The sequence below is a fragment of the Pteronotus mesoamericanus genome, unplaced genomic scaffold (assembly GCF_021234165.1).
Source record: "Pteronotus mesoamericanus isolate MK-2021 breed Mesoamerican mustached bat unplaced genomic scaffold, CSHL_Meso_final contig_74, whole genome shotgun sequence".
Classification (NCBI taxonomy): Eukaryota; Metazoa; Chordata; class Mammalia; order Chiroptera; family Mormoopidae; genus Pteronotus; species Pteronotus mesoamericanus.
Genome location: NW_026555247.1, coordinates 32,244,498 through 32,264,562, shown reverse-complemented (window position 1 = coordinate 32,264,562; position 20,065 = coordinate 32,244,498). Strand labels below are relative to the sequence as shown.

Here is a 20,065-nt window from a genome sequence, read left to right as displayed (position 1 = left end):
CCCAGGTTACTGCCTTGAGGAGTTAGGATACAGGAAGGGGGAGCTCAGGAAGAGCCCAGCAGTCTCCCTGGGCTGAAAAGACAGAGCTGAGAGTCTCAGGAAACTAGGGCAGCTAGAATTCACAGGGCAGAGAGAAGTGAGCTACAAAGATTAAAGTTCTTAGAGGCCTCCTCCGATATTCAGCAGAGCGCTGATCTGTACCAGTGTGTTAGGAAACTACTAGAGGCTGGGGAAAGAACCTGCCAAAGGGCCAGAGGCAGGACCTACCCCCACCAGCCTGACGGGAAAATTCACAATCCATGGGGGACCGGAGAAAGCACTCAAGAAGGACTTGCCTGAGTAATGGGGAATAATTTGCTTTAGACAGAGAGCAGCACTCCAAACCCACCAAACAAATCATAAAAGCAACACAGGATTTTCCATCTTTTTCACTTTAGCCATTTTGATGGACGCATATTCACTTCTCACTTGGGAAAACGTGATAACATCATCTGCTAAAGCTGAAGATAAATATATGCAGGAATTCCACTTTTAGTTACACACACAGCAGAAATGCTTATAATGCACACTAAAATTCAAATACCAGATTGCTCACAGCAGAATTATTTATGAAAACCAAACACTAGAAATAATGCAAATGTCTATTGACAGGATGAATGGATGAATAAACTGTGGTCTATTCATTCAACAGAACACTATACAGCAATAAAAATGAACAATGAAAATGAGCAAGCCACAGTCTAATGCAACGATATTGATAAATCTCACAAAAGAAGCCAAACACAAAAGATACATCCTCCATGATTGACTGAATTCATATTAAATTCAAAACAAGGGCAAAATTGAACTATAGTATTTAGAGATTTAAACTTAGGAGGGCAACTACAAAGGAAAGAAACAAAGGAAGTTCCTAAAAGTCAAGTTAGTTGCCTTTGGAAGGGGTAGAATTTTGGGGAGGGAGCACTGGCAACGGTCTTTTGTTCTGTTTCTTGTCTGAGGATGTAGTTACACAGTTATCTAGCTTGTAAAAAGCACTGAGTTACAAATCTGCTTTGTGCACTTTTCTATATGTATATTATATTTCATATATAGTATACAAGTATAAAAAGTTATATAACCCAAACTATTAACTTTTACACAACTTCATGTAAACTGTAAAATAATTATACAAGCATAATGGGAAGACCGGTAAACCCACGAGGTGACGGATCACATGGCGCTGGAATGAAGGTGGGGCCGGTTTAGAGGCTGTGAGAGCCTGTTTCCATAATGAGAGCCAACAGACAGTGCCTATGCCTGAAAATGGAGCATGTCCTTTCAGGATATTAAAATGCATACCAAATAATCAGCTAAGAAAAGGAAAATTACTTGTCCAAGGGATGGGGGAAATTGTAGATAGAAAACTGGTGGCTAATTGTTTACTTGGAAAATCCTGTAGAACTATTCATTGACTCTTTAAATCCTAAAGAGGTTTAAAACTGTATGATTTTAAATCTAAAGAAAAAAAAAACCCCTAAGAAAAAAGAACGCGCTTTCTACCACTTTCTGCGACAGACACAGCTCTCAGCTGGAAGGAAAGTTTTCCAAGTGGAAATGACCCTCCTCCACCCCAACGCGATGGTGAGCTCATTTGTCAGCCTTAAAATGAGTATAAAAGATAATAAAGGAAGAGAAACTCAACCCTTCTTCTTTTATCCCCTAATGAAAAACAAAGCTATCGACAAAGTTAAGACATAATGATTTAAATAGGAAGAAAGGATTTCCACTTGTGGATTACAATGCATGAAGTACTAGCAAATGGCAGCAGAATAGTTAGAGTACAGACATATGAATTTAGAGGTTTCTACATGTAGTTAAACAATAGGTATAACTTTTAAACTCAAGATACACACAATTAAGGCACTAGTGTGTCAAGTTAAGGTGCCCCTAATGCATAAAAATTAGGCCAAAGGGAGTACAATAAAATTATATGAAATATGCTCATTTATCAATTTCTAAATAAATCTGATTTATTTTTAACTGACATCTTAATTATCTATATTTACATCTGGACTATAACAACTTTTCTCTCTTTTAACAATCTGAGACAAACGAAATGCTATGATTATACATTAGCTGCGCCTCCTCAGTTTCTAGAGCTGACATGTCATGTCAATTATGTAATAAGATTTAATTTTACCTTGTTTAATTTGTCCTTGCACTATATTTCTGGAAGTTGGCGGGGAACCCCGTGCCTTAGAAAGGTCTGGGGTGCTTGGTCTAGGTGGCCTTTGAAAAGAAGAAAAAACATGTGTATATATATTCATATTTTCATATTTCCAGAACCATTTAAACAATTACTTTAATTCCAAATGAATTACAAAAGAAACACATACAGAATATTTTCAAGTAACTGTTCCAAAAAAGATGGCGATTTCTTGTTTGTATTGTACCTATTAATATTTTCCATTGCAAATTTTAATATAGTAGATTAAGCAGGAAGAATTTAACATTTACAGTTTATACTTTATACTAGTTTAGGAAGTATTTATGAACACTAACATACTACCAGTGACAGATAAATATCATAATTAATACTTAATTGTTCAATATGATCATGCTGAAATTATAGCTCATCCCATATCGCTGGTCGAAATGAATTCATGGAACGATACATTAAGTTTAAAAGAATTCAGGCCTAAAATCTGAAAAAGGTAGTAAGGCATTAAGAAATCTTGGGCATTAGAGTCAAACTGCCTCATTCTGAATTCTGGCTTGACCACTTATTACTTGTGTTGACCTTGGACAAGTTACTTAACCTCTCTGTGTCCCAGTTTTCTTACCTGTAATAAAATATAATAAAAGTGCCTACCTGAGAGGGTTAAGAGCATGACTGAGACTGTACCTGTGTAGACCTTACAAGAGAGAGCCAGACACAAGGTAAGTGCTACATAAGTATTTGTTAGACTAAAAAAAAAAAATCTTAATATGGTCAACTTGCACTAACGTATAATAAAACCACAGTTTAAAAAGCAGGCTTCATGACTTCTGAAAAACTGAAAAACAGGAAATAGTAACTCAGGTTAAGTATTCAAGAAATATTAAAATAGTACTCTCCTGCACTTAAAAAAAAAGTTTTCTCTTTTCCCACAGAAAAATTGACTATACTTTTCACAAAATTCTGAAAACAATCACTCAACACATATTATTTGTATATATATGGGTCACAATGAAGAGAAGCATTTAACCAAATATGCATTTTGAATTAAACGTTGGTATAAATTTTAAGTGTAGACAATTCTAAGATTATACGCGCTGAAATGCTAGTCTATAATTCATTCATTAAAGCTGAACTATAACCTACTTCCTTATTCCAAATTTGTAAAAAACAGCTAGTCGGTATGTCTGAATATAGAAAAAAACTATATAATTTTATCATGTTTTAAGTCATGCCTATTGTGTTTTAAAGATTTAAAGGGGAAACACTGAGATGACACAAAAATGCTAATGTGGGGAGAACCAAAACAAGGTAATAAACAGGGACAAAAACAAAACGGGTTTCTTTTTTTGTACCGTGAAAATAAAATCAAGCTATCATGGTCACACCTGGTAGGGCCCTTCTTCATATGATCACCAATGAAAGTTGCGTTGGTCATACTCATCAGGGTATTTGCCAAAGATATGACGGACAGCAGATGCTGTGTGGTGACGGCTCGGGACACTCCGTAAGTGCCCCTTCCCACTCCCTCAGTGGCTGGCGGCTTCTTTTCTACTTCTGCTTTCCCATGTGACAGTTTACCAGCAGCCCGATTATACCCAGGAAGCATCAGGGACATGTGGCCTCCTCTCGACAAGAGACCGAAGGACACCGGGCAGTGGGGTTTCAGCATGCCGAGGCGGTCAAGACAAACTTCATCCAGCACTTCATTCAAGCCCCAGGCGTGAAGGCAGGACATGAACAGCTTTGCGGTGTCCATGGTTAGATTATATTCTAATAGGGTCAATGGCTTAGACTTGCTGGCCCGATATTCAGGGTCACTTTCTTCCCTCCTCTGCCTCATTGTCTCCTCATCCTCCTCTTCATCATCAAGGAGATGCTCCTTTATGTTCTCTTTGATAGTCTCTTTCACTTGTTGGAAGAGAACGGCTGCTCGTTTTCCAGTTAGAAAAGAGCCCCCTTTGTCTGCCCGGCCAGATGCTTTCTGCAAATTCTCTGGGGAAATAAGTGCCGTGTTCGGCCTAGAGGCTTCTTCAGTCAGGATAATCAGCTGAATAATCAACGCTTCCACATCAAAGAAAAGCACGTGTACGTCCGGGTCTGTTAGGTTTGTCTTTATTGCTTGAACCATCAGGGAGTTATGAGAATATTTAGGTAAATTTCCCTGCAATAAATATTTTTAAAAGATGGTTATCATTAAAAAGTGTTTAATTTCATACATTCATTAATGAACAAAAAATAGTCAAAGGAATATAAACACTTATTAAGCTGTCCGTTTAAGTACCTGTGTCATTAAAAGTAACTTGCTAACTTTGACAATCATCAGCATGTAAAACAAATGAACTTATACAATCAGAATTTTATGCTGAAATAATTATAACATCGATTCATTTTTAAGAAAGGAGATAACCACTTATTATTAAAGCCAGGAGTGTTTTTAGTCATAGAACAGATTAAAATTTATTTCAATAACATGTAAACTCAATCTTTGAAAATGATCTATTGTTCCACCTGAAAGAGTAATGCATTTATCACAGACTCTAATGCTTTTAAGTTGCTGCACCATCAAATCCTTGCTTTTTTTTTCTTTTTCTTTTTTCTTTTTAGAGAGCGGGGAAAGGAGGAAGAAAAAACGGAGAGAAACATTAATGTGCAAGAGAAACATTAATTGGTTGTCTCTTGCATGCCCCCAACCAGGGACTTGGCCTGCAACCCAGGCACGTTTCCTGCCTGGGAATCGCACCAATGCCCTTTCGTTTTGGGGGATAATGCCCAACCCACTGCGACACACCAGCCGGGGCAAATCCCTCCTTTTTCTTCCTCACCTTCCATCTCTTCTTGTTCTTAGATTCCTTTCCCCCAACAGAGACCATGTTACAGTTTACTCAGATTCTACAAAACAGTGTTATCCTTTGACTGTGTCTCCTCTTCTGTATACTTCCCTCCCCTGTCTACTACCCATTTTAGCCAAATTTTTGGAAAGCAATAGGCTAATCCAATAAAAACTTTTCAGTCCATCTCCTCCTTGAACTCTGCAGTATCTTATATTGTTTTTGGTGAAAGAAAGACAGAGAAAATAGAAATGAAAAACATAAAAAGCCACCTCTTACAGCTTTCCAGAGAAACCTTCCTGGTAAGCCGTGTGATTCTGACCACCCTTCTCTGCCAGCGGCCTTGAAAACACCTCCTTCCTCCCACATTAGAGATTCCTCCCTCCACATATGCAGGCGGCTCCCTAAATCCCATCATCAGCCGGACCAGTACCCTGAAGAAGGTTCAAACCTGTACTTTCAACAGCTTTTACCTGGATGTCCCACAGTACCTCACATTTCACATGTCCTGATGGCCCCCTTCCCACTACACCTGCTGCACCTCTCACAGCACCGGGTGAGGACCACTCCTCTTCCACTCTATCTCCTCTGTCACTAACACCTCATTCGGACCCTATCTTCTCTTCCCTAAACAGCTTTCACTGTCCCCAGTCTCTCCTCATTCCAACCCGATATCCACGAAGCCACGGACTTCTGACACACAAATCTAATCATGTCACTCTCTGCCAAAGAACTGCCTTTATCATAGGTTATTCAGAGAAATAGAAAGTGCAAAATTACTAAAAACTAAATCAAGCCCTGGCTGGTGTGGCCCAGTGGACTGAGTGCTGGCCTGCAAACCAAAAGGTCACCGGTTCAATTCCCAGTCAGGGCACATGCCTGGGTTGTGGGCCAGGTCCCCAGATGGGGGTGTGTGAGAGGCAACTGATCAATATATCTCTCAAACATCAATATTCCTCTCCCTCTCTTTATCCCTCCCACCCCCATCTTTAAAAAATAAGTAAATAGTCTTTAAAAAAACTAAATAAAAATATATCCAATCTCAAGGTGAGAACAAATTTTCAAAATAGCTTAATTTAAAATTCACTACTATAAAAATGGTGAAAGGCAAGTAAGAAATAGTAATAAAAGGTGCCATAAATAGGATAGTGAAGAATTATAATCTATACATATATTAATTAAAATCAATAGGAAAAACAAAAGGGAAAAATATTACAAAGATCAAGGACAATTCACAGCATAAGAAACATAAAATGTCTTATAAATTTAGGTAAAAACTAGCTCAAACTAGCTGTCAAGGAATAACAGTTAAAATAACCACAAGATACCATTTACAAAATCTGCCAACAGTATACACTAAAAAATACTCAGCCAGGAGTACAATGAGAGTCAAGGCCACACACTGCACGTGTGACTTTAAATAGCAGCCTTTTGGCAGAGTAATTTGGCAAAATCTACCATCAGCCCTTAAGGTTGTTTGATCCAGTACATTTATTTCTAGAGCCCTATCCTAAATAGTCAGAAATGCAGACAAGGATTTATGTACAAAGATGTTCAGTGAAACGGTACCCATTATTTTAAATTAAAAACAACTTACATAATCTAACAATAAGAAAACAAATAATTTTAGCATAAACATATAACAATAAATATCATAATCACTACAAATCATGCTTTCTGGGCACACTGAACCACATGGCAAAGTGCCAACATTCCCATTTTAAGTGAGATAAAAATTACACACATGTTGTATGCATGCACACACACAATATGGTTCTGCTTTTATTTCTTTAATGCTTAAGTATATAGATGAATGTACGGGACATAAATAGATGAAATGTTAATATAATTACATTTTATAATGAAATTATAATAGATTTTCATTTTCTTTATATTTATTATATATAATCAATGTATATTATTTTTGTAATTAGAAAGTAAAGCTGCAGGATAAAATGCAAAGTCCTTCAGCATAACTTTCAAGGCCTGTTGCAGTTTGATACCAAATGCTTCTCCAGCTTTAGCAAACAGGCTCTAGTACCACAACCACGGTTCCTCACCTGTTAACTCCTTTATTTATTCCTTTGCCTAAAATATTCCTCTTTGCTCTACCCCAGTTCCTTCTCTTCTGTCAAGAGAGACGCTAGTTTTCTCCAGGAAGTTAGTCCACAATGAATCCAGTCCCCATAACATTTTGTATCTATTATATACCACAAATTTGTATGTCTGGACTAATTTACTAATTTACATGATTAGTTACTTTATGTCACTTACATATTCATGCACGGTATGGATACTAACTATGTGATACATTGTGTACCCTTAAGCTTATCAGAGTACTTGGCAGAATGAACAAAGAACATTATAAAAGAGCTTTTATAAAATTATTTTAAATTGTCATCAATTCCTCTATTATAAAATTAGAACAAAACCCCCTTAATTGATCTCTTTCTGTATCAATTCTCCTCCCATCTGTGCTTCTTTCTAGTTTAAGAGGTTTCCATTGCATGTTGTAACCCAAGGATAAAATCTTCACAAAGACTTCTTTACAAAGCAGAAAACATCCTCCAAAATGCATTGCTGCCTCTTCCTCCAAACCCAGCTCTAACCACACACAGCTCCTGTATCTTCCACTGCAACCAAATTCAACCACTTTCCAGAAGCACACAGCTCCAGGAATTTGAACATTCTCATCGCTCACGCTCCTTTCTCAACCTCCCCACCGCCCCTCAAGTCATCCCTCTACCCATCCTTCAAGAAGGAGCTCAGGTGGCTGCTCTTCCAAAAATTGTTTCCAGAATTGTCACTAATTCTGCCTCCTCTGTTTAAGTCTCTACTCTGAATTGAATGAATGATGTTTAAAGGAAGGTAGAAAATAAATATTATTTCTATACAACAGCTAAAGAAGTTTAGGTGCATAACTAATAGATAAATTCATACTACATAAAACACGACGTAAAAAAAAGTCAAGACTTTCCGTATTTAATTCACTCATACCGCATTCACCTATGTTGGTGCAAGATACTGGAGATACAAAAATAAATAAATAAGATGGTTTTTCTAGTCATGGAACTCAAAAACTGACAGTTAACTAGTGACATGTAAAGACGTGATTACAATGTGGTGTACATGGTGCTATATAAATAAAGGAAGGCTGCAAGGCAGTAAAAGGGACACAGCGTGGAAAGTACCAACTCCACTTTGGGTGACCAGGGAGATCCTCACAGAAGGGCGACCTGGAGCCTTGAAGGGCACTCCTACGGGGCGTGAAAAAGGATGAGTCAGGAAACGTCCCGGGATGGATGCCGAGGAAACCGCAGCGACCAAGGTGAAGAGGCAACAGATGTTCTTTGAGGGCATGGAGGTCCACGCCGAGCGTCAGAGCGTCATCCTGAAGACTTGGGGGCCATGAAGGCAGTGCTTCCCTCAGAAGTCACCGGAGGTGCTTCTTACAATACAGGCTCCTGGGCCTGCCCTCTGACCTGAACCTGTACCTCTGGGAGGGGGTCTGTCTCATGATTACCCCAGGTGACTTTATGCAGTGACGTTTGAGACCTACAGTCTGAAGACTTTAATGAGGTGGCTAATGTGATCAAATTTAACATTATAAGCGTTTATCCACCAGCAATGTTGGCTGAAAAGAAGTGATATCAGAGTCATGAATATGAATTGGGGAGCAACAGAAGCCTTCCAGATGAGGGAAGATAAAAGTATGCAATCGTACTGAAAGTGCAGAAGACAGGAGAAATGGAAGAATAAAGGCATACATTACCTTTTTATTTCTCACAGCATTGTGCTTTTTATTTGCTTTCTCAGACACTGACTATGAAATGTCAGACACCATACATTTAATGCTTTGTCCCTACTGACACTGGTTTGATCGAATGATATATAAAAATATATATTTGTAACTGTTATAGCTAATATAATATTGATATGAAAATTGTAATTAACAATGCCACCACATGCTACGCTGCTGTTAGGCATCGGAGTCGGTTAGGTCACAAGAACAGGTAAAATATCATCTTCTATCAATGTTAGGTAGACAGACACTAAGTGTGAGGGGATAGAATAACACTATTAGATTTAAAAAAAGAGCCCAGAGTGCTTTAGTAGACATTGTCTTTCCAGTAAAGATCTACAAAGTTTTTTTTTTAGGAGAAAGAGGGACCATTTCCACCAAAGAATATAAAATCAAACAAGTTAGCTAAAGAAAGTGTTGAAGCAGCAAGAGTGGCGTGAAGAGAAAGAGAAGGTGGGGGGAAGACACCAGGTTGGCTTTTGAGCCCTGCTAGGGCGTGCGCCGCACGCGCGCCCCTTCCAGCACCTTCAGACGGCCGATTTCTGGCTCTGTAGGAGCTATGCCCCGACAGCCCACGTGCTTGGACAATGGAAGCGTCGTCTCGTGTCCAGTACCGTGACATCTGCACGTGAAGTGACTGTGTGTGACTCCCCTTATCACAACCACTCACACCCTGCTGCCGATTGTGTCACTACAGCAAAAACTGAGCTAAGAGCAATCCATAGTCAGAAAAAGAGAGTAAAAAAAAAAAAAAGAAAAAAAAGAAAACAAACACAACAATAAAAGTAGATGAGAAGAGAACAGAGGGAGACTGAGAGAGAGTAAAGGACTCATCCCCATGTCCTGAACATGAACTATAATTGCTGACATCGCCAAGTCCTGCATATGCCAATGGACTTAACAAGTAGAGCCTTATTCCAACACAATACGGATGCCCAGCAAGTGGTGAGGGTAAGAGTTCAGCTAAATGCATGGAGATGGAGAGTTGATCACCAACATATTTGACATTCTCTGTTACACTGAGATTAGCTAAAGGAAAATGAATAAAAACATCTATCAAACTCCAAGGAGCTCCTGGCTTAATCGTAAGATATGCATGTCCAGAGCAAACTAACCCATTCAAATCACCGTATATTCTTAACAATTTCAAATACAGGCCATCTGACCCTGGAAATTCTTTAACAGGAATGTTAGTATGCTGGCTCTGCCACCTTTATTAAGAACATCTGAAATGTGTGCTCACAAACTCACTCTTTCATTATCACAGAGGAAGATTAAATTCAATTCAACAAATATTTGTGGAGTGCCTATTATGTGCAAGATACTTGGTAAAAAATAAAGCCTCTCTACTTCAGGCAATAATTTTAAAACTTACTGAAAAAAGGTCAACAAGAAACGCTAAACCATAAGGTATATATAAATAAAATGGTCTCAAATTTATTCGCAAGACTCAACGGTAAATGCAAAATACAAATGTGGTAGGCAGTTAGACGGGAATGAAGAGTAAGAATGAGGGGCCAGGCAGAAAGCCCCAGGTGCCGAGCAATGGGCTAAACTAGGGAAAGAAGGACTTTGCCCCCCGGGGAACCCTTCTTCCCCTAGTGCATCGCTGGTCATGAGGTTCAAACCCTCTCCTGACCTTTCTTCCCCTGGCATGTTGCTAGTCACATGGGTTAGACCCCCTTAGAGGGGGAATGAACAAGGGGACCCAGGGAATGGCCCTTAACCATTAAGCCTCCAGGACAATGAGGGTCTAACTTGCATAAAATACATCTAGGCCTCAGCTGGGTTTCAGCTGCAAGCCCAGAAACGCAGCAAAGCCAGGCACCTGATGCCACAGCCGACATCAGGACCGCAGTCCTGAATGGACTCACCTGGGAAGCTGATGACTATTCTATTGGGATCCGCCCCAGACCTCCAGATAAATAAGATGAAGAACCAGCCGAGCCTTTCCCCATCCCCTTCTCTCTTTCTTTCTCCTAAGCTCTAAGGACACTGTTTGCCTCCGTAACTTGTTTCCTGAGCCCATTTCCTCTACCTCTGTGGCTTTCTAAATAAACTTTCTCTTACTGTTTGAGTCTTGGCTTTGAATTCCTTCTTAGCCAGAACTTAAGCACCAAGGTTGATGAATCACGTTCCAGTCTGACTCCCCCGGTCTAACAGCTGGTACCACCGGTTCACCACCAACATGTACATATGTGTACACTTACTTAAAAAGCTAGTAGACATGTATTTGACATTTTCATTGTCAATACTAAACCTATGACAACTTTATATTTTCTATATAGGGGAAAATACAGATTTAACCATTTCAAATTTTACGTAAAAAAAAAGAGAGATTTAAAATACAACAGAAATGCAACAATAAGAAAAAAATTTATTGGATTGCTTGCTCATCACTGAAAGTGCACCTGTGGCAACCACACTGAAAATAGTAGGTAAAACTGTCTCAAGTGAAAATCAAGGAAAATGACAGGATGACGATCATGAGATTATTCCCTATTCAAGCAAGCGTAGTTTTTCAGCAATACGCACACGGACACACCATAAACAGCAGCCCCCATCAATAACAACAACAAAAACTTACAATCTATAGAGGGGAAAATGTTAATGTGTTCTTGTTATAACACTTATTGTTATTGTAGAATTGAATATATGCTAGGTTAAATCGCATCTGCTGAAACACCAATAACTCTGTCCCCTAAAACCAATGTTATAATGATATTGTAAGTGTATTTCATTTCGTCGGGTGACTTCAATTTAAAACACTGGCAATAATTTATTCTTGCCCCACTCACATCAATGATTCTGATTTAAAAGCTCACTTATTTCTGAATCAGTTTTTAACACCATAGTTCTTGAGACTCTTAAAGTTAGCTAGTAAAATAATATAGTATTTTTCCTGAAGGAGTATAAGTCCAATCTGTAAGTATAACATCAAATGGTTCAGATTTCTACTTAAATACAGTGTTGATTTATGCAAATGAGCATATTAAACATCAGCAGATTTGATGCTAATGTGTAAAGCAAAAGAGTGGATAATTTTTTTTTCAAATCTGAATCTGCTTTGAAACCAGAGATCAAGGATACTAAGAATAAGACTAGGAAATATTATATACCTAACACACACACACACAAGCTTCTTTAAATAGCAATACCGAATCCTAAAATAGAATAAAAGAAAAATATGTATTTAAAAATGTTAATATATTTTACAAAATAATTACATAGGAGTCATATTTATAATATATGGATTAAGTAATTTTTAATTTGCCAAATATGGTATAAAAAGTGGTTTATTACCTAAAAATATTTTGGTAGAAAAATAAATAAAAAACAATTTTACTCTTGATTATGGATAGGATATTTTATTGAATAAAGATCTTTAAAAGAACTGAAATTCTGATGCATAGTGTTAAATGCAAAAGGTTCAACAAATAAACTACGCTGATGTCCTAATTTATTTTTAAATTTTTCTAAAAATATTAGCTAAAGGAAAACCTCACCATCTACTACTTTTAAAATATGGTTTTAATATTAATGATTTTAAGTACTAGGAAAAAAGAAGAAAAAGAAGGGTGGGTGTAGGGAAACAAAAACTACCACATCAAGAAAATGTGACTGAAATGGATATTTGGTGCCCTCTGCTGTTGTGTTGCTGTTACTTCATACAAATGGTGAGGGTAACTGACATGAGTTCTTTCCCAGGGAATCCATTTAAGCTGGAATTACACAATTTACTTATCTTCAATATTTGACTTTGCATGGAACAAGATTTTATGATTAGATATTAATGACAATATACTCAAGAGTTAATGCAATTTCACTTCCTTTCATGTGTTTTCACTAACTAGCATATTAATAAGCTTAAAAAGAGATAGTTAACCTACTAAGAGATTTTAAATTTTGATATTTGATGCTGTACTCTAGTTTACAACATAAATAAAATATAAATCATTCAAAAATAAATTATAAGTATTAAATATGAATGCTTAGGTTGTGCCTTTTTTAAAGAAAGTATCTTCTAAAGGTATTTCTCCAGGCCATGTCTTACTCGACAACAATGTTTGAATGATAATATCTAAATGGCTTTAATATATTAAAAGATTAGGAGGTTAATATAGTAGGTTTCCACACAGACACACAAGAGATTGACTTGCAGCTCTTCCCACAGAGCCAGACTACCAGAGGCACGAGGCGCGGAGGCCTGGGAGGCCAGCGCACCCCGGCACCTCGCAGCCCGGTGGCTCTCTGAGTGAGCTCGCTCCCGGGCCCCGGTTCACTTCTCTTCCACATGAAGAGGAGCCTGCTGACTCCAGAGAGATGTTGTAAACAGTAGTAGGTAACACAAGCAGTAGTCCTCTCTCTGGTAAAACAGAGATAATAAAAATCAGTGCCTTCAAAACGCATTTGGGTATAGTTTAAACCAACGGAAAGAAAGACACTGTAAAAACTTAAAATAAAAAGAAAGCATTCCCACTATAACCTGCGCTCCTGGGTATGCCAAAACCCGTAACACACTGGGAAGGAGTCATGGAATCAAGAGGTGAGTCTCTGAAGCCAACTTGGTAACAAAATGAAAAGGAGAAAGGAAACGTGCTCTGATCTGCCTTGGGTCCCTGTGGCCAGCAACCTCCGATTTCAGGAATAATTTACACTCAAGGGGGTTCTAAGCTGTGTCTAACCCTCTTCTCTCTCTTGCCCCTGCCGACCTCAGGCCACGTCTCACCCTCTCACTGCGCCCAGTCACCATACCCCGTCCCCTCCCCCCCGCCCCATCTGCCCATGCTGTCACCTTGGCTGGGACATTCTTCCCACTTTCCTTTCTGATGCTAAGCCTCTACACAAATGTGTCTTTTTAGAAAGGCCTTCGCAACAGCTCTTCGGGTGAGTCCATCTCCTTCGGGCTCTCTCCCACTTAGTTCACACCCACGCTGTGGCCGGGACCCCTCGCGGCCAGGGTGTGCCGGTGCGGATGTGATTAATCCGCTCCCCAGCTGTTCCAGCTCGGGCCGGGCTCGTCGCACGCCCTCGGTGTGTGCTGAACGAGCGAATGCATCAACCGATCAAGACTATGAAACTAGTGTGCATTGACTACCTATTGTGATAAATATTTTTAAACACGTTACCCATTTAATTTCATTATAATCTTATCACCTCCATTTTGAAGCTAAAACCAAGCTCAGAGGTGAGTCACTCAGTCACACGTATCACAGTGTTAGTCAATAGTTAGGGTCAACGCTTATACAGGAAGTCAGGGTCCTGCTGCACCTGTCTGACATTGTAACTCTAGAGGTTCCCAGCATTAGACCTGCAGAGATTCTAGACGTGAGCTAAGGGACAGGGTGAAGCCATGCCACGCGGACTAACCCTCAGACACGGGGCTGTTCCCAGTGATGCACTGAACACTGGGCGCTGGGTGCTGCAAACGCCAGGAGGTTCAGCAAACGTTCCCTTGGGGAGCCCTTAGCCTGGTATGCAGCACTGGTTCTCTGCCAGGGGTGACGCTCCCCACAGCCCGAAGGGACATTTGGCAATGTCTGGAGACATCTTTGTTAGTCTCAACTGAGAGAGGGTGCTAATGACATCTAGTGAGAGAGACCACGGATGACACTAAACATGTGACAATGCACAGGACAGCCCCCAGAGCAAAGAATTTTCCAGCCCAAAATGTCAGTGGTGAAGTTAAAAAACGCTGATACAGAGAAATCGACATGTAAACAAAGGTATCTCCTCGCTTCCACATGGCCAACGAGCACTGGGACAGAAAGATAAGCCCAGTGCCAGAGGATCAGGGAAGGCACAGCTGGCTCTGCTAGACTTGGCAGCATTACCCAAAAAATTCAGGAGCCTTGGCAGAGAGGGTAGGCATAGAGCTGAGGCTCATGGGTGAGGGGGAGTCAGCCAGGTGAAGGAGGGAGACAAGGGCCCTCTAGGCACAGCAAACAGCTAGGGCTACACTTACTGGGACATGGGTGAAGGAGGCACGGACACCAAGTCATGTGACACTGGGGAATTCTAAAGTCCTGCCTGATGCCGCTCTGTGCCTCCTTCTGCCTGTGCCTTTCTTTTGCCTGACACCTGCTTTGCACCCCTCCACTCCCCTAGAACACAGCATTTGTACCAAGGCTGACTGCCGCCACGTGTGATGGCGATTAAGGAAAACAGGCATCTCCGTACGAACTCCGAAGACAGAGGCATATGGGGGACATTACCAGAAGGATCTTTGGCTATGCAGGGCCCGGCACAAATAACACTGCTTTTTTATTACAAAATCTTTTATTACAAGATCATAAGCATGTAATTCTGTAACATAATAATATCACACTCAAGCACGCCATATGACATTTTATGTGAAATGTTCGAATTAAAACTATAAATTATTACACCCATATTATTACCTTACCAACCACATGCAAGCAGGCGTGACTTCTCCCGGCCCCTGCACTTTGCCTATTCCAGTCTACTGAGAGCGCTGTACAGAATTCCAAACAGCCACTACCAACCAAATATACTTCGTGGACACTGCAATAAACTGCCTCCCCGAGATGACTGACTGGTTCATATATTTCCAACCAAAGTTAATTTTAGGGCCTGCATTTCCATCTCATGTACTGATCATGTTATGAGTTTCATATCTGAAAAAGTTTAAAACCTCCAAATCATTGTCACTGGCTCACAGCCTGGTTTGCCATCCATCATTCTAGCAGATGTTACCATCTATGCAGGTCAGTGATTTTCAACGTATAGCCTGCTGCCCTGGGTGCTGAAGGGGCAAATGCCAAAGGTAAGCATTTTAGTAACAAAGTGAGTTACACGTGCTAATTTATGCTGCAGATGCTATTTCTGTATTTTGATATTTATAATTCAAGTTAGCTTATGACTACAGTTTTCTAGACTTTTGCTGCAACTCCTCTCCATCCATCACCTGATTATATTCCGATTCATTCTTTAAAATCCCCTCCTCCAGGAAGCCAGCCCTGATCACCTGAGCTGAGGCCCGATTTCTGCAGTACACTCTGCATTTCTCAGGATCTCTGACTGCGCTGCCTTGCATTTATCTGTTTATAGGTCCTGAGTGTAAATAGCATGTCTCATTCATTTTGGCTCTCCTGGGCCTAACATAGTACCTAGGAGTCAACAAATGCTTAGTGAACTAGACTGGTTCAATTATTTTTTAACAGATGTTATAAAAGTCGAGAAGTTTGAAAATATTTCACATAGCCTAATAAAGAGCAGGTTTTTCAAGCACATTAAAAGAAAATAAATTACTTTTTTACCCAAAGTGCTGATATAGTCATGTTTAGCCACAAATCTTTATACTCTTATCAAATTTACTCCACAATGCCTTCAAATTCCCAAATAAGTGTTAAACAGAAAGCATCTTACACAAGGGCTGGAAAGGTCTGGCTGCTGAGAAGGCCATGGGGCTCAGACTATCCAGTGCTCCTGCTCGCAGCAGTCTGCCATTTGATGTATTGTGTGAGATGGTAAAAGAATTTCTCCCTTGCTATATATCACATAAATCTTAGAACTATCTAAATTTCTCATCAGGTAGCGTGGTGTGTTAATCTATTTCCAAGGAAAAAACAACACTGTTCTGAATTTAAAACCATCTTAGAACAAGACCACTTTTTCCTGGTTCAGAAGTATATTTACTGCGACCTATGAATTCCATTTATAAATCCATTAAACACCTATTGTGTGCAAGGCACGGGGCCAATAAGGCGCTGGAGCCATGGGGTGTGTTCAGTTTCAGGAGGCGGACTTCCCTTGTCTATGTCAGTATTTGATGGTGATATGCACCTACCATGAAAAATCCGTGGTGTCTAATTCAAGAATCCTAACAAAGGCAAGAAAATCAAAAACCCTATAACCAGCAAAAAATTTAGTAGATATCAATTAAATATGTAGTTAGTCTTGAGAATTTAATTTTATTCCTTAATGGAATAATTAATATCATATTCATAGTAACCCAATGCTTATTTCCCCCAAACTGGAGACAGAGTTGGTGGAAAATGAACTTGAGTTGGAAATGTTCAAAGCATTCATCCCAAAACCAATGAAATACAAACACACACACACACACACACACACACACACACACACACACACGTGTGCACTCACAACCTACACAGAGTGCCCTTTCTTGTGTATTTTTAGAGTGACGTAAACATGAAGGATAAGAGAGGACAGAATTAGGACAGAAATATGTTAAAGGATGTGAACTGTTTTACAGAATAATTAATTTAACAAGATAGGTGAATTGTTAAAAGATGGACAAAGAGAGAAAAACAGGGAGAGGGGAGGGGAGATAGTCCAGCTGGACTTCATGAACAGCCCTATATTTATTTGTCTTTGTGATAATAGCAACTAATGTAATACTGTATATTCAGGAATTGAATACATTACTTTACCTATATGCCTGTGCCTCATCAATTACTTTGACTCTTTTAGTTGACATGTATGGTTCCAAAAATTTTTGTTAAAGATTATTCATTCCTTAAGCAATCTCTTAACCAAAAGCCTCACATTAAATTCTAAAGTTTTCATCTTAGAAGCTTTTAAAGTAATTTTAAGTTTCTACCAATTGATAGACAACAGAGAGGGAAGCAGTGCTCAAAAATAAAGGCACCGAAGGCTCACCAGAGAGTCTAAGGTCACGCTCTCTCAGCACCGGGCTATACGGCCGTGGAGTAAGGTGGCAGGTAGGGCAACACATGAGGGAAATTCCACCCCAGGCTGACGGACTCAGGCCAATCTGTCACCTGCCAGAAGGCTAAGGATCTTCTCACAGAAGCAGAGAGGGTGTGTCCTCAAAGTTCAAACCCACACTGGTATTTTACCAGTATGATCCAGAAAAGAGGAAAAAACATATTCACAGACATGCTTTATCTAGTTCAAATAACACACACTGTAAAGAAAATAAATGCTTAATACTATTTTTCCTTAACCAATTCATTTCACTGAATTTTACACTTAACATCAAGAATATAGAAACTGAAAGGAATTCTGGGAAGATCATGGCAGCAGAGTTATTGGGTTTTCCAAAAACCCACATAAACGGGCCACATAAATGGGCAATATTCATTTTGAACATGCAAAGGGAACCGTGCTAATATTCTTACGAGTTTTTTTTTTATTTACTCCCAACCTCCCCTACCCCCATGCAAGAACATATTTTCCATGCTCATATCATGGTATATATATGTACATGATTGTTTCTTACTAAGCAACATATGAAAGGTGGGAAGTCCCAACTTTCCAAATGCATACAAATTATCATTTTCTGGTAGGACGATTCCTGCAAGGTCTGTAGTTTTTTTTATGTTTTCTAACATTCAGCACAGAGCTAGATCCACAGCTGCAACAGAACAGGTATTTGCTGAATTGAGCTAATGGGCTACGATGAATTCTAGCCTAAACCAGTATCACACGTGACCAGGGAGGAGAAAAAAATATGGCCCTACAAGGGACTGCTTCTCCGAGCTCCCAGATGGAGCCTCTGCTGAAGAGAGGGTTCAATTTGGCAGTCCTTCTGAGGACAAGGAGGGAACATGCCATCAGCCACAAGAGGGTTGGGCTTCCAAGGACTTTCTTGGGGTAAAAACAAAACACCATTTGTCCTTACCGGCGCCTTGAACCTAGTTACCATAGGTCCCACCGGTGGCTGCACACCTTTGAGAGTTATGCTCTTCCTCTGCCTTCGCTGTAAATTATAGAGCCCTTATGATCCCTTTGTTGTGGTTAATTCTACCCCCAAAGCAGCTCTAAACTGGTTAAAAGTTCATTAGTGTGCAACAATAGGAGCCTGATTAAATAAATTAGGGTACATCCATACCGTGAATACTAGGCAGCCAATAAAAATCACGCCTCCTCAGACTATCTAATCACATAGGAAAAAAGCTTACAATACATAGTTAAGAGGAGAGAAAAGCAGTTTCTAAATCAGTTGTCACAGAATAATGTTAGACAAGGGTTATAAGCAATTTTTATTTTTACACTCTTTTAATTTTCCTATTATGAACATATTACTTCAAATACATACTTTTAAAAACTTGTGCTCTAAAAAAATGAAGTCTTTAAATTACCAAAAGAAAGAAAAAGGGCCTATTTGTTTATGTGCTTGTTTTGAAGGACTCCAAAAGTCTGAGGAGGGGTAAGAGTCCCCTAGTTCCTGAGCAGCCGTGGCTCCTCAGGAACTAGGAAGAGGTGGGGACAGCATCGGCCCGCATCCAAGTGGCCCCTGCCAGGACACGTGGACTGCAGTGATTTGTCAGCGGCTCCGGGAGTGAGGTTTTTACCTATCTGCTGGTGGCCCTTCTTTCCTTGATTTAAAAACCGGGAGGGAGGGAGACGATGCAGAGCCCATGTAGTGATAGACTGGGAGCCCGGCCCACGCTCCCCTTTACAGAGGAGAGCCCACTGCATTGCCAGGTGGCACAGGACAGCACAGGACGTGGGGAGGGAAGGTCGGAGTCCGAGGGCACTCCCGCCATCACCTCCGTTCTCTCCGCAGCCTGGGCAGGGCGGCTGGGGCAGCAGCCCGACTGCCTGGCAAAAGCCCCTTCTACGAAGCTGCTTAGCCTTGGCCCTGCCCTGCTCTGCCCTCCCCACTCCCAGCAGAAGACGGTTCCAGAGCGGCTGGGGGTCCGTGTCAGCTGCTCCGCTGGTTTTCTGACTGCTGAAGCCACCTGCCAGTGGGCCGACCAGGTGTGCTCACTCCAGGGCTCCGAGGGAGCTGCCCCCCCGGTCCCCCCTCTCTGATGCTGCCGGGAGCAGGCCAGGCCAGCAGCAGTGGTGGGTTCGAGGAGCTGCGACCGGGTGAAGGGCATGAGAAGGTAGTGGGGAAGGAGTGCCATGGCGAAATCTGGGGCTGGATCCTTACATGTTGAGAGATCTGGGCTGAGAACAAGGTTCTTAGAGGAAGCGAGTCTAGGAGAGGGGCTCACAGAGGGTCAGGCAGGGCCTGCAGCGGGGGCGGGGGCGGGGGGGGGTCCGTCAGACCCTGGGCTGCCCACCCAGGAAAATCCTTGAGTTTAAATTTCTAGATATGTTCTTCAAACAAGGTTTTCACAGCATCACTGAGGTAGGGGTGAAAGATACCTTCTATTTTATGGCTTTAATTTGTGCCGTGTTAGGAGAGCAGACCAAGTCCATTATAATTAGTACTCCTCCTAAGTCCCGTGTTTATCTTATGAAGGATACAACTGCACTGCACTATAATTTAAAAAT

General features: G+C 40.5%; 1 protein-coding gene across 2 annotated transcripts in view; it reads right to left on the bottom strand.

Moving 5' to 3' along the window:
- Positions 1-20,065, bottom strand: part of WDR7 (WD repeat domain 7) — a 287,900-nt gene that overhangs the window by 201,400 nt on the left and 66,435 nt on the right. For both annotated transcript variants that reach the window (XM_054583717.1, XM_054583718.1), the window contains exons 16-17: positions 3,586-4,361; positions 2,180-2,268 (exon numbers count right to left, since the gene is read on the bottom strand). In XM_054583717.1, coding sequence (XP_054439692.1) covers positions 2,180-2,268; positions 3,586-4,361 — 865 coding nt within the window. The remainder of the gene's footprint in view (positions 1-2,179; positions 2,269-3,585; positions 4,362-20,065) is intronic.